At 38.1% G+C, this 14,251-nt stretch overlaps 1 protein-coding gene across 1 annotated transcript in view; it reads right to left on the bottom strand.

The window, feature by feature from the left end:
- Positions 1–14,251, bottom strand: part of LOC126482033 (dynein axonemal heavy chain 6-like) — a 1,073,010-nt gene that overhangs the window by 536,993 nt on the left and 521,766 nt on the right. The window contains exons 95-97 of the mRNA XM_050106005.1: positions 3,946–4,169; positions 2,555–2,810; positions 2,106–2,296 (exon numbers count right to left, since the gene is read on the bottom strand). Coding sequence (XP_049961962.1) covers positions 2,106–2,296; positions 2,555–2,810; positions 3,946–4,169 — 671 coding nt within the window. The remainder of the gene's footprint in view (positions 1–2,105; positions 2,297–2,554; positions 2,811–3,945; positions 4,170–14,251) is intronic.

Raw genomic sequence — 14,251 nt, 5'->3', positions numbered from 1 at the left:
TATGAGTGATATTATTTGCATAATGATTATGTATAAAATATCACGTGTTTGATCTGAGGGGGGCGGGGGTGATATGTAGTGATTTGAGAATTTCTGTGTAAATTCTAGAACCACTCAGCCTTCTACCATCTCAAACACATGATATTCTGGATATGAGTGTGGGATGGTAGAATCCTACCTACTGCGTGTCACATGTTTCTGTGTGCAGGTTTAAAATCAGTTGCGGGAAGAAAGCAGACATGGCAGACAAATGACACCGACAAGTACCTGTTCGACAATCCATAGATGTTTTAGTCAGTGTGTAAGGAAGAACCATGGAGTTTATATACAGCTCTGTGCTTATTGGGTCATTGAGTATTGTTATTAAAACAAAGACGGTTGAAAAAGAGCTCTTGAAAACTCTTGATATAACCTTGCTATAGGCTAGATTTCTGATTTATGTTAAGAAAAGTTATGGTATCAAAGCCAACTTTCTTTTAACTGTAATTCAATTTGTTTCTGACATTTGACTGTGTGAGAGACTTACTGGAAGTTATATATTTACATTGAAAGTGAGAGTTTTACTGTGTATGAAAGTCAAATACATCGTTAATCGATGAACAGCAGTATGTCTACTTATTTTATAAGTAGAAAGTGCCAAAAAATTCCTATAGCTAGCATTATTTGAAGGAGAAGAAGTCAAGATTGTTCCCAGTAAAGAAGAGTGGCTGAAAATTCCAAGTAGGTAACCTTGTAAAGAGGTGAAAGGGGGTTTGGAGAAATAACCTGAAATAACCCAGATTCTCACTCACACTTTAAGTTGGAAACGTTAGAGATTGGGTAAGAATAGTGAAGGAAATAATCTGTGATTTTTTTTCAAAGGAACTATCCTAGCATTTCTTTAAACATTTTGTGGGAACCACAAAATCATTTTTATCTGGATGTCTGAATGGATATTTGAACTACTGTCCACCTGAGTGTGAGTATCTTAGCATGTGTGCCACCTCATGTAGGATGTTTTCTGAATACTGGAGTATAGCAATGAGTATTGATCAATCAAAACTGATGTTCTGGCACCATCTTGTGCGAGATGGAGTGGTAGCATCCATGCTGTTGGACCAGCTTCCATTGACAGGAAATGCACTGGCCTCAGACTACAACGGGGACCTGAATGCTATTGCTCAGATTCTCTCCTGCAGAACATAGTGTTTTGGGACAAATAACATTTCAACCTTTCCTACAGTAATGGTTACACGTGAGTTCAGTTCCATCATACCAACTGTTACCTGGCATCCTGTGGTTCTGAGAGACATAATATAAAGGTGCAAAAATGTGATGTTTGCCATACTACTGGATATAAGATGTACTCTTGACCGCACTGGTAACATAAGGAAGGTTTTCGCTGGGAATGTACTGTCTCTCCTTCAGCCAACACTGTATGCCAAAGTTTTGCAGGACATCATCTAGGTATTTACCTATTGACCTATTTGTGCATCATGCTCTTCTAATGATGACAGCAAATTCTTTATGTACTTACAAACAAACTGTGAGGCAGGAGATTCTACAGGAATGTATCCAAGCTCTCTTTGATTCAGTGCAACAGTCAGAGGCCCTGATTGCAAGTTAGGCCTGTACATCATATGTATTATAAAAGTAAATGACCTTTTACAGTTGTGTATTACTAACCACTTGGGCACAACAAGGTACAAAATCTATAATATAACGTTCATATCAGTGAAATATGTCTGTCTTGATATAGTAATTTTCACTAACATTGCAGTATCTGTCTCATAATGGCTTATGGTGACTAAGAGTAAATTTCAAAATTATGATTAACTAGAATACAATGGACTTGATAAACATACACCGAAATTTGTGAGGGGGCATTGTTTATCAAGAGTAAGAATTTCTGTTGCTTTGTTGTAACAGAAATACTTCTTGAGCTGCCCCTGCAATAACAGCAATATTTTGTTGGAGTATTGCTGCTAAAAAAGAGGGGGGAAATTTTGATTCATTCTCGTTTATAGAATATAGCAGTTTTGGTAGTTATGTACCTGTGTACCTGTTAATGAGCCATGTGCATCCAATAAAGAAAACAATCATAAGAAAAGCTTTTGAAAACTTACTTGTATCCACAGAGATGCGCTGCAAGTCGGGTCAAGCTTTGCTTACCCATTCCTCCTACACCCACCAGCAGTCCATTTCCTCTCTCTGCTCTTAAAATTCGTGCCAGACGAGTTATGTGTTCCAGAGCATCCATAAAAAATATAAGTTTCATTTCTTTGGGTGTCGTTAAGTTGTAGTCTTCTAAATAGTCCTTGATAAAAACAAGTTTTGTCACTCAATTGTACAACCATGTAACATCATTAATACAAAAGTTCTATTTCCACAAGAACTTTTTCTGAGCTACTTTTTCTTATGGATTACAGTAGAAAATAAAGAATACTGTAGCCTGGAAATTGTTCAAAATTGTTGTTATATCATAAGGCTCAGATATAATGATGAACTTCTGTGAATCCATTCAAAAGACCAATTGTTAGCAAAAATAATTACTTTTTTTTTAAATAATTCATACCTGAGCTACTTTCTTGAACTTCTCAATGTCTGTTATTTCTTCATATACTTTGTCCTCTTTAGATGCTCCCATAACCATGAAATCGCCAAAGAGAAGAACAGGTGGGTGAAGAATTATTTCCTCTTCAGGCAACTGAATGACAGGATCTCCATAGGTGCGATTGCATACCTCATACATTAATTTATAAAAGTAGCTTTTATCTTCAATATTTATTAAACGGTCATGAAAAACTCGCAGGCATTCATGATAGAACAACCTAGTCAGAAAGAAGAATCATGTTATGTATTCATGGGATGGTAAGTTTGAATGATACTAAGTTTTTCATTTAATTTTGTGAGTTAAGTAAAAGGTGAAAATTTCAGGCCTGCATTAAGATATTTTCAGAATTATAATGCAGTGATTACATTCTTGAGATCTCCCCACTTCAACTCTATTTTTAAATTTGCTGTGTCTTCAGCCCTGCTCCAATAATTCCTTCATCAGTGCTTGGTAAGTGGATACTTATCTTCTAACACATATGTTACTGACTGAAAAATGGAAATAAAGACAGGAAAAATATGTAGTTTTCAGGTCGTAGCAGACTGACTGAGATACATAGGAGCTGACATATTCATTAGTTTAGTATGTGACTCCTTTGCCTGGAGGAAGACAGAAGTAATTCTTGAATGAAATATGACTTTTAAAGGTTAAAAGCACTAGCCAATGACAGTACAGCAGGAAAGGGTAAAAATTTCTTAAGAAGATTAGACTGTTTATAAATCTCCCATCATTTAGATTCTTACAATATCCAAAATACAGCCATTCGTCAACAACATGAACAAAAACTTTGAATGTACAATAATATGGCATATAGTCCTTTATAAATATCAATAAATATGACGCTATTAGATGTGTAATTGACAAATCCAAGAAAGGCTGTTGTCATAGCAATCAGTCTGAAGACTGATGTAAATCACTTCATATATACATAGCTCCTGTACCCCATATATCCGGCAGACCTTGATTGATTGGGAGCCTTTCCAATTTTGACCTCCTGCACTTCACTCTATTATGTAATTTAGTTACATTGTCTCACAAAGCTCTTTTTAATTCAGTTCAGAACCTTATTCTCTTCTTGTCTCTACTGTTTATACTCCACATTTCACTTCCATATAATGAAATACACAAATGTTCATAGAAAAGGCTACCCAATGCTTAAACTTATATTCAATATTTCTATTTTTCTTGCTTTTATGAAACCCTTCCTTGCATTTACTGATTTGTATTCATATCCTCCTACAAATATTAAAAAAATGTTTCTGTCATAAACATAAAACTATTGTTACCACTACAGCTTATATCTATACAGCACAGAGTTACAGCATTTAATAGAAGAAAGAAATGTAGCTTACCTCATCATCTGAATAGCTTCCCTCACAGTGCCAGCATCTGCTTGCAGTACACCTTGTATACACTTTGATAAATCGCGTAGATTGAAGACATAGTGGGATTTTGCAGGTGTGGGCAGGAGGTCTTCTGATATTCGATTATATATTTCCACTGCTGAATTAACAATAATATCTCCTAAGTCTTTCACTGGGTTTGTGAAATCACTAAGAAAGCCACGCAGTATTACCTAATTAAATGAGAATAAAAATATAGTTCACTGTATTTGATTTTAAAATAGAAAGTAATTTCTCAAGCACTCATACTAGTAATGACTCAATTTTTATGCACAATGTTTTGAAAAGTCTCATAGTAAACTTTGTCAAGTATCAAGGAACGCTCATAGTTTAGTTACTGCATGCATTCAAGGAACGCTCATAGTTTAGTTACTGCATGACGTGCAACTACACTGTGCAGTACCGTTTGGAACATAATATGTATAACTGAAGTTGACTCCAAGTACCTGCTAAACCCTTTGATACATATTTGCTTTTGATGCTGAAACCAACAGTCTGCAAAACATTCAATGTCTCAGCATTTCTTACTGTTGACAAGTCAAATGCAGCCACCTAGTATGTCAAGATTAAAAAAAGTTGAGGGATTAAGTGCTTATGGGAAACTAGTGTGGGTGCCAGAAAGGAAACACACAACTGACAACTAGAAAAGTGCCTGAAGATATTAACAAAATAAGCCTTGCTTAAATTTGATTCTCAGTATTTGTTTATTAGGATTTCTGAAATCATTACTTGAGAGGACTTCTCAAGTGCACTATCCAAGAAACTTGTCATGTACTGCCTGACATTTATCTTGGGTGTACACCATTACTGAGTGACATATGACATACAAAGCCACTCCAGGTGGGTCAGTGCTCAAGATTCCTCACGTATCTAGTTGGCTATTCAGTCAGCACCACATATGACGTGCCACATAGATATGGGATTTGAGACACAAATGGTTTCTGGAGGGTAAAATCATCTACAGCATTACAAAGTAGACCAAAGATCACAGATGATGAAAGTTAAATATATTCAAATGCTTTTCTTAGTTTGTTTCGTGTCTTAGTATTGCTCTGTTTCACAGGCATTTAGTGTAAAATACCAGTCTTTCTCAAGGAAGAGGTATATACTAAGAATTAGAAACACATCGGTGCTGATGCAATCTAGAGAAAAGTCTATGTAATGTATAGAAATGTCACATGTGATTTATTTCACTCTTATTACACATTAATATTAAAGATAACCTAGTCTAGCAAAGAACCCGGATGCATAAAACATTCTTTGCCAAGCATCTGAGCAAATCAGCTGTCACTCAGCTGTGTCTCCTTTTTAATACTGGAATGAGATGTAAAAAAAGCAGTATTGTTGTGTGGGATATGACTTTCTTGGATATTGTAATTAAGTCATTAATGGAATAAATGTCCTACAGCCCTTACAAATGGCATGGAATATTTAATTTAATTTAGGTTTTAGATATATTAAGGGCTATTGGCTGCAGCAAAGCCAAGAAAACTAGGGATGTATGTTCAATAGAATACATAATTGGATGCAGAACAGATATTGTCAGAGGGAAAAGGGAATATGAGTAGTCAAGCTAAGTTATAATTTGTCCCACTTGACAATGGCCCACAGAGTAGCTGGAGATAATACTGAACATATCCTAGACTGTTTGTAGGGTCAAACATTGTTGACACTATTATTTGTACTACTACTGCAGGTGAAATATTAGGTGATGGCTAATTCAGCTATGTTTTCTGTTAATGGACATTAATTAATATATTTAATTTTTTTCATTTCATAAGGATTTAGTTTTGATTGTTGTTCCTTTTCATTTCAGTTAGCTTTGCAGTGGACCAAGGACAGCTGTAGAGAAACCGATGTGAAACATGAGCAGTTCTAGTTTGTCTTGGGGTGGGCTCAGTAAGGGAGACAGGGAGGCATGTGCAGAAACAGCAGGCAGACCAGTGGTGGACATATACACAGTCCTTTATTCAGTCATTCAACATGATTCCTCCTTGAACATGAACAAGTCTTTAATTATTCCATCCTGCTAGTGCACATTATATTCCATGCAGAGCTGCAGGCAATGACATATGGCAAGCAGCATGCATTCAAAGCACAGGAGACAGAACACTGTGCTGGTATCTCCAGTATCTGAGGACAGCAGGATGTGGCCACACTGTAGTCACGGGTGGTCACCAAGTCTTCTCTACTGTGGATGGTCACATCATCCCAGTGGCACAGTGAAGGTTTTGCCAAAAGTTGAAGTCTGGAGTGACACTGAGGAGCAGAGGCTGGAAGCTGCATGGTGCTGAATGCCACAATGGGCAGACAGGGAGAGGACTTTCATTTGCAACCCACGTGTGGCAGACCTTATGGCGAAGACTCCCACCTGACACAAGGCATGTGCCATGCATGGCACTGCCACACAGATTGTGCTGTAGCTAGCTGGTCCAGCAAAGCTGGGGTCTGGCATAATTGACAGCATGTGTCAATGATGTTGGAGTCAGTCAAGCTGGAATAGCTTCTTGAAAACTAGTCCCAAGGCATGACACCTGGAATGACAACACAGAAGTCTTACTGCTGCTGATGGGTGCTGATCAAGCATGGGTAATGGCTGGCTGTGGCTGATGTCCATCTCTTGTGTTGTGGGCTAATTTCGGTGCTCATGGTCTAATAACATAGGAGGTGATCAAGCAGTTCAGTCACCAGTATCTGCTGTCTGGCTGTGGTCTCATTGCAGTTCTGGGCTCTGACTTCTGCTTCAACTTCTCCTACAGTTTTGTCCTTTTACAGTCTCCCCCCTTCTGCAAATAAAATTCACCCTTGAATTTTGTCAGAATACATACATGTTTATTTACAGTCATTTATACTTTATATTTGTTCCTCCACTCATTGTATCATATTATACATTATTTGTCTGACTTCACTAGCACTTATCTACATTTTTTCTCAACCACTGTGCTAGTATGTTCTCATCTGCACACTTTTTACTTGTGGTCAGTTTTAGTCTTATTAGAAGCTACATCATCTCATATCGCGGGAAAGGAAAGAGGTTCAAGAAAGATATCCTGTCTGTGTAAATATGCTAGCCTATTCACTTATTATTTACATGCTAAAATTATCATCTCCCACATTCCTCCAACATATATATCACATACATATAGTAACTAACAAGGAAAAAACCCAGAAAAACTCTAGTATATCAGATGAAGATACATTCTTCATTTACAAAACAATATTACACACTTCCAGCACTAGCAGCAAAAAGAAACCAGGCATTCCTTTACATCGATCTATATGTTTACTTACTTATAATGAAAAGTTTCTACAAAATAAAGTGGTTGGTAGTAGTGTTTCCATTGTCATCTTATTAATCATATTAACTGGGCAGAACTCTATAACAAACAAAATTCTCAGACTTCATTTTCACAATACATCATTTTACATACGTAATACTTTATTATATTCACTGTTCTAACTTTTATCTTCACAACAAATCTCCAGTACTTCATACTAAACCTCAGTATCTCCAAAATCGGATACTCCTCATTCCATATCAAAATAAATAGGCCACTGGTCCCCTTATCACTGAGCTCTGCGATACTGTGGACATACTTCGTGGGTCACCGTTTCTTTCCAGCTAACCTCCTGTGTCAATAATACATTTTACCTCTCACTGCAAGAAACTACTCACATCGATACATTACTGCCTATAATCCACATTTGAAAAGCTTCATAAGCCTTTCTCATCACCTGCTACCACAGTGACAAACTTTTAAAGAAATTGTTGGTTGATTTGCTGCTGTTATGTGCACTGTCACTGCTAGAGGTCTTCTGCCATCAGCATTCTGTGTATCTCCTTGGTCATCATTGATCCATGGGTCTCCAAACCATGTAAATTCTGACATAAAATATGATGCAGAATCACTCAATATAGGGTGCCAAAATGCAATCAACCAAGAACAGGTGCAGAGAAACCTGAGAGAAACAAGAGCAGTTCTGGGTTGTTGAGGAGGGTCTGAATCTTCCTGCAGGTGTGGTAACATACATAGATGGTTTGGGAGACAGGGGAGGCACGTGGAGAGGTGGCAGATAGACCAGAGATGGACATATACACAGTACTTTTTCAGTTCATTCAACTTGATTTCTCCATGAATGTGAACAAGCCTTTAATTATTCCAACCAGCTACTACAGTCATTCAAGTGCAGGTTCTTCATCACGTAATATTCTGTGCTTACCTGAAGCTGATGACATATGCCAAATGATGTGCATGCACTGCCCAGGAGAGCTCTGTGCTGGCATCTCCAGTTTGTGTGGGCAAACTGAGGCAGCAGGACACAGGCACACTGTGGTCATGGTATTCTCTACTGCAGAAGGTTGTATGATCCCAGTGGGATGGCAATGACATTGCACTATGTTGCAAGTCTGGACCCATTATGAAATGCAGCAACTGGCAACAGGCATGTTGTTGGCTACCCACGCTGGGCAGACATATAGAGGTCCCATATTTGTAACCCGGTGGAAGCACAGTTTATGGCAAACACTCCCAACTGACAAATAACAGGTGCCTTTGTGGCCCTGTGTCTTGAAATGAAAAACAATAAAAAATAAAATAAAATAAAAAAATTAAATATTATTACTAAATATTATTGACATGTACATGAAGACACATTTTTGTAGGATATAATACAACTGCATTATCAAAAATGTGCTGTGCTTATTTGAATTTTCCTTGGCTGTTGGACTTCACTTACATTTCAATTGTAGTTGCAGGCACCGGACTCCAAGAACCTCAGTGCTTGTCATAATCAAAAAAATCCTCCTTATAGGGTCTTCATTTCACTTCAATAAATAAAAAAAATACTTGACACTGTTGTTCAATATACTATTATTCATGTTGTTGTTGTGGTCTTCAGTCCTGAGACTGGTTTGATAAAGCTCTCCATGCTACCCTATCCTAGGCAAGCTTCTCCCTCTCCCAGTACTTACTGCAACCTACATCCTTCTGAATCTTCTTAGTGCATTCATCCCTAGGTCTCCCTCTACGATTTTTACCCTCCACTATGCCCTCCAATGCTAAATTTGTGATCCCTTGATGCTTCAGAACATGTCCTACCAACCAGTCCCCCCTTCTTGTCAAGTTGTGCCACAAACTCCTCTTCTCCCCAATTATATTCAATACCTCCTCATTAGTTATGTGATCTACCCATCTAATCTTCAGTATTCTTCTGTAGCACCACATTTCTAAAGCTTCTATTCTCTTCTTGTTCAAACTATTTATCGTCCATGTTTCACTTCCATACATGGCTACACTCCATACAAATACTTTCAGAAACGAATTCCTGACACTTAAATCTATACCTGATGTTAACAAATTTCTCTTATTCAGAAATGCTTTCCTTGCCATTAACGGTCTACATTTTATATCTTCTCTACTTCGACCATCATCAGTTATTTTGCTCCCCAAATAGCAAAACTCCTTTACTACTTTAAGTGTCTCATTTCCTAATCTAATTCCCTCAGCGTCACCTGACTTAATTCGACTACATTCCATTATCTTCGTTTTGCTTTTGTTGATGTTCATATTGTACCCTCCTTTCAAGACACTGTCCATTCTGTTCAACTGCTTTTCCAAGTCCTATGCTGTCTCTGACAGAATTACAACGTCATTGACGAACCTCAAATTTTTTGTTTCTTGTCCATGGATTATAATACCTACTCCGAATTTTTCTTTTGTTTCCTTTACTGCTTGCTCAATATACTGATTGAATAACATTGGGGAGAGGCTACAACCCTGTCGCACTCCCTTCCAAACCACTGCTTCTCTTTCGTGCCCCTTGACTCTTATAACTGCCATCTGGTTTCTGTACAAATTGTAAATAGCCTTTCGCTCCCTGTATTTTACCCCTGCCACTTTCAGAATTTGAAAGAGAGTATTCCAATCAACATTGTGAAAAGCTTTCTCTAAGTCTACAAATGCTAGGAACGTAGGTTTGCCCTTCCTTAATCTTTCTTCTAAGATAAGTCGTAGGGTCAGTATTGCCTCACATGTTCCACTATTTCTATGGAATCCAAACTGATCTTCCCCGAGGTCGGCTTCTACAAGTTTTTCCATTCGTTGGTAAAGAATTTGCATTAGTATTTTGCAGCTGTGACTTATTAAACTGATAGTTCGGTAATTTTCACATCTGTCAACACCTGCTTTCTTTGGGATTGGAATTATATTCTTCTTGAAGTCTGAGGGTATTTCGCCTGTCTCATACATCTTGCTCACCAGATGGTAGAGTTTTGTCAGGACTGGCTCTCTCAAGGCCGTCAGTAGTTCTAATGATATGTTGTCTACTCCCAGGGCCTTGTTTTGAGTCAGGTCTTTCAGTGTTCTGTCAAACTTTTCATGCAGTATCGTATCTCCCATTTCATCTTCATCTACATTCTCTTCCATTTCCATAATATTGTCCTCAAGTACATCGCCCCTGTATAGACCCTCTATATACTCCTTACACCTTTCTGCTTTCCCCTCTTTGCTTAGAACTGAGTTTCCATCAGCAGCTCTTGATATTCGTACAAGTGGTTCTCTTTTCTCCAAAGGTCTCTTTAATTTTCCTGTAGGCAGTATCTATCTTACCCCTAGTGAGATAAGCCTCTACACGCTTACATTTGTCCTCTAGCCATCCCTGCTTAGCCATTTTGCACTTCCTGTCGATCTCATTTTTGAGACGTTTGTATTCCTTTTTGCCTGCTTCATTTACTGCATTTTTATATTTTCTCCTTTCATCAATTAAATTCAGTATTTCTTCTGTTACCCAAGGATTTCTACTAGCCCTCGTCTTTTTACCTACTTGATCCTCTGCTGCCTTCACTACTTGATCCCTCAAAGCTACCCATTCTCCTTCTACTGTATTTCTTTCCCTCATTCCTGTCAACTGTTCCCTAATGCTCTCCCTAAAACTCTGTACAACCTCTGGTTCTTTCAGTTTATCCAGGTCCCATCTCCTTAAATTCCCACCTTTTTGCAGTTTCTTCAGTTTTAATCTACAGTTCATAACCAATAGATTGTGGTCAGAGTCCATATCTGCCCCTGGAAATCTCTTACAATTTAAATCCTGGTTCCTAAATCTCTGTCTTACCATTATATAATCTGTTACCTTCTAGTATCTCCAGGATTCTTCCATGTATACAACCTTCTTTAATGATTCTTGAAACAAGTGTTAGCTATGATTAAGTTATGCTCTGTGCAAAATTCTGCCAAACAGCTTCCTCTTTCATTTCTTACCCCCAATCCATATTCACCTACTATGTTTACTTCTCTCCCTTTTCCTAGTCTTGGATTTCAGTCACACATGACTATTAAATTATTGTCTCCCTTCACTACCTGAATAATTTCTTTTATCTCGTGATACATTTTATCAATTTCTTCATCATCTGCAGAGCTAGTTGGCATATAAACTTGTACTACTGTAGTAGGCGTGGGCTTTGTGTCTATCTTGGCCATAATTATTCATATAATACATAAAACTCATAATACTTCATGTTTAAAATCGCAAATCTCCATCATCCTTCTACATACAAGAGAGAGCGTGTGTGAAAACAAAAAACTGTAGAAATAATCGAATGAGTGTTTTCCATTTGTCTGCACCTTATACGCATTCATAATTAATGTCTTTGCCAACTCTTCTGTTTTTTAATAAATATTAACTGTATAATATCCTGGGGGTCTTTCATCATGTATCTACACAATTGACTCCACACTGTACGCTGACATGGTATGGAGACATACAGAGGTTTCTCTTCCCCCCCTCCCCGATAAGAGTCGATGCCCTTTATTGTCGACTTCTTTTTTATTTAAAGGAATGGATATGTAAGCTTATCCTATGTATGTTAGAATTCTACAACAAATTAAAAGATTGTATACATAATATTATAGTCTAAAAACAAAGAAGATGTGACTTACCAAACGAAAGCGCTGGCAGGTTGATAGACACACAAACAAACACAAACATACACACAAAATTCTAGCTTTCGCAACCAATGGTTGCTTCATCAGGAAAGAGGGAAGGAGAGGGTAAGGAGTCATTCCATTCCTGATGAAGCAACCGTTGGTTGCGAAAGCTAGAATTTTGTGTGTATGTTTGTGTTTGTTTGTGTGTCTATCAACCTGCCAGCACTTTCGTTTGGTAAGTCACATCTTCTTTATTTTTAGATATATTTTTCCCATATGGAATGTTTCCCTCTATCATATTCATATCATTAATATTATAGTCTATTACTTATTTGAATTTAGCGTGCTAACAATAACGTTCAGTTTACTTCATTCTCACTGCTGGGGCACTGGCTGATTTGGTGGCTAAGAGCTAGACGCTAACGGTTAACATTCTAGATGCTACCATCACATGTGCATGCACTCATTTTCTTAGTGTTGATTTCACATTGAATGTCACACTTTCACCTGAGTGTCACGTATTGATGAATTGCCATGTCATTTGACTTCATTTTGGTTGCAGTGGTTGTATAATTATTGTTCAAAATCCAACGCTGTGGCTGAAGATCTCCATTTTAACAGCCCGGGCATCATTATTACCTGTCATACTCACATTTTCAGCGGAGTAAACCCTGACCAACAGCATCTGTTGATGAGGTGAGTACTTGCTTGAACAGCTTGTTAAAGTGTCAAGTGTTGTGAGCCACGAAACTCAGAAATTATTTCGTTGCACACGTTTGTTATTGTCACCACACTCGACCATCCACTTGTTGAAAGACACATATAGCCATCCAGAAATTGTATAAACAGCTTGTCTTTAAAGTTCATTTCTTCATATAGAGTTTGGTTTCCAATGAAAATTCATACAAGTATTGAGTTACAACAATAAACATAACATGATAGCTTATACCTATGGCTGACATTCCATCCATTGCTTTAATATGAACATAAATTTCTGAAGTTTTAAAACATCATAAATTGTTCAGTAACTGGGTTCTGTTACTACAGTCTGCTTGCAAGCTTCAACTTATCTTCATTCACATCACATATATGAATTAATTACATACTCATACCATGATACAATACAAGCATATGTTTCATTTATGTTTTATTTTACAGATAGCCTTTTATCACTTATGGGAGCTCGTTTCTTTCTTAGGTAGAGGAGGGAGAAAAACATTGGAAATAGGACTAAGACATTGTGCATTGCTGGCCTAACTATGCTTGGTGCTGCCTCCTTTGTTTGGGAGGGAAGAAGGGTAATACTCATCTACTGATTCAAGGATTTAAGAGGAAATGTTACTCATACAATCATGGAGTAGCTACTAAAGGACTTTGATTTTGTGGAAATATGAGGTGGAATCCAAAATTTTTGGGACTAGTGCTGCCATCTGGAAAGTAGAAGTAGTAGATCTATGCACCACTAGGTGGCAAGAGCTGCATATCTGATGAGTCAGTGTGTGGAGTGGCATTCAGCTGGGAGGACGTGTTGCATGTCCACAGTGATTTCCATAATACTCTGTGTTTGGTGTGTGGCGATTTTATGGTAGAAGGCACACGGACCTTCTTCAGACCCTATCTGATGATCCAACCTTCTTGTCACGGGTTATCACTGGTGACGAGAGCTGGATTTACAATTATGACCCAGAGACAAGGCAACAATCATCCTAATGGATGAGCCTGCGCTCTCCAAGACCCAAAAAAGCGAGACAGGTGAAGAGCATGATCATTGTTTTCTTTGATACCACGGGAATTGTGCACAAAGAATTCTTCCCACCCAGCCAAACAGTGAATTCCACATACTACTGTGACTTTTGCGATGGCTCCATGAAAATGTGTGGTGATGATGGCCCGAACTTTGGCATCAAGGGAACTGGCTGCTGCATCACGACAACACGCCCTGTCACACGTCCTTGCTAACCAGGACCTTTTTGGCAAAAAACAACATGTTGGTCGCTATCCACCCACCATAATCGCCAGATTTGGCACCTTGCAACTTGGTGCTATTCCCAACACTGAAACTCAAGTTGAAAGGCCATTGGTTCGATACTCTAGAGAGGATTCAAGAAGCATTGCTGGCAGTGAGAAACACTCTCAAAGAACAGGGCTTCCAGAAAATGATTGACCAGTGGCAGAAACGCTGGGACCAGTGTGCATATGCAGATGGGAAGGTTGATGGTGACCATTAGTCCAATGGTAAGGATTTCAAGAGATGGCAGCACAAGTTGCGAAAATTTTGGATAGCACCTCGTAATATGTATTGACTAATCATTCACATAGTATCATGTTGTTTC

Source organism: Schistocerca serialis, chromosome 5 (genome assembly GCF_023864345.2).
Source record: "Schistocerca serialis cubense isolate TAMUIC-IGC-003099 chromosome 5, iqSchSeri2.2, whole genome shotgun sequence".
In the NCBI taxonomy this organism is placed as follows: Eukaryota; Metazoa; Arthropoda; class Insecta; order Orthoptera; family Acrididae; genus Schistocerca; species Schistocerca serialis.
This window is presented reverse-complemented; position numbering and strand designations above follow the sequence as displayed.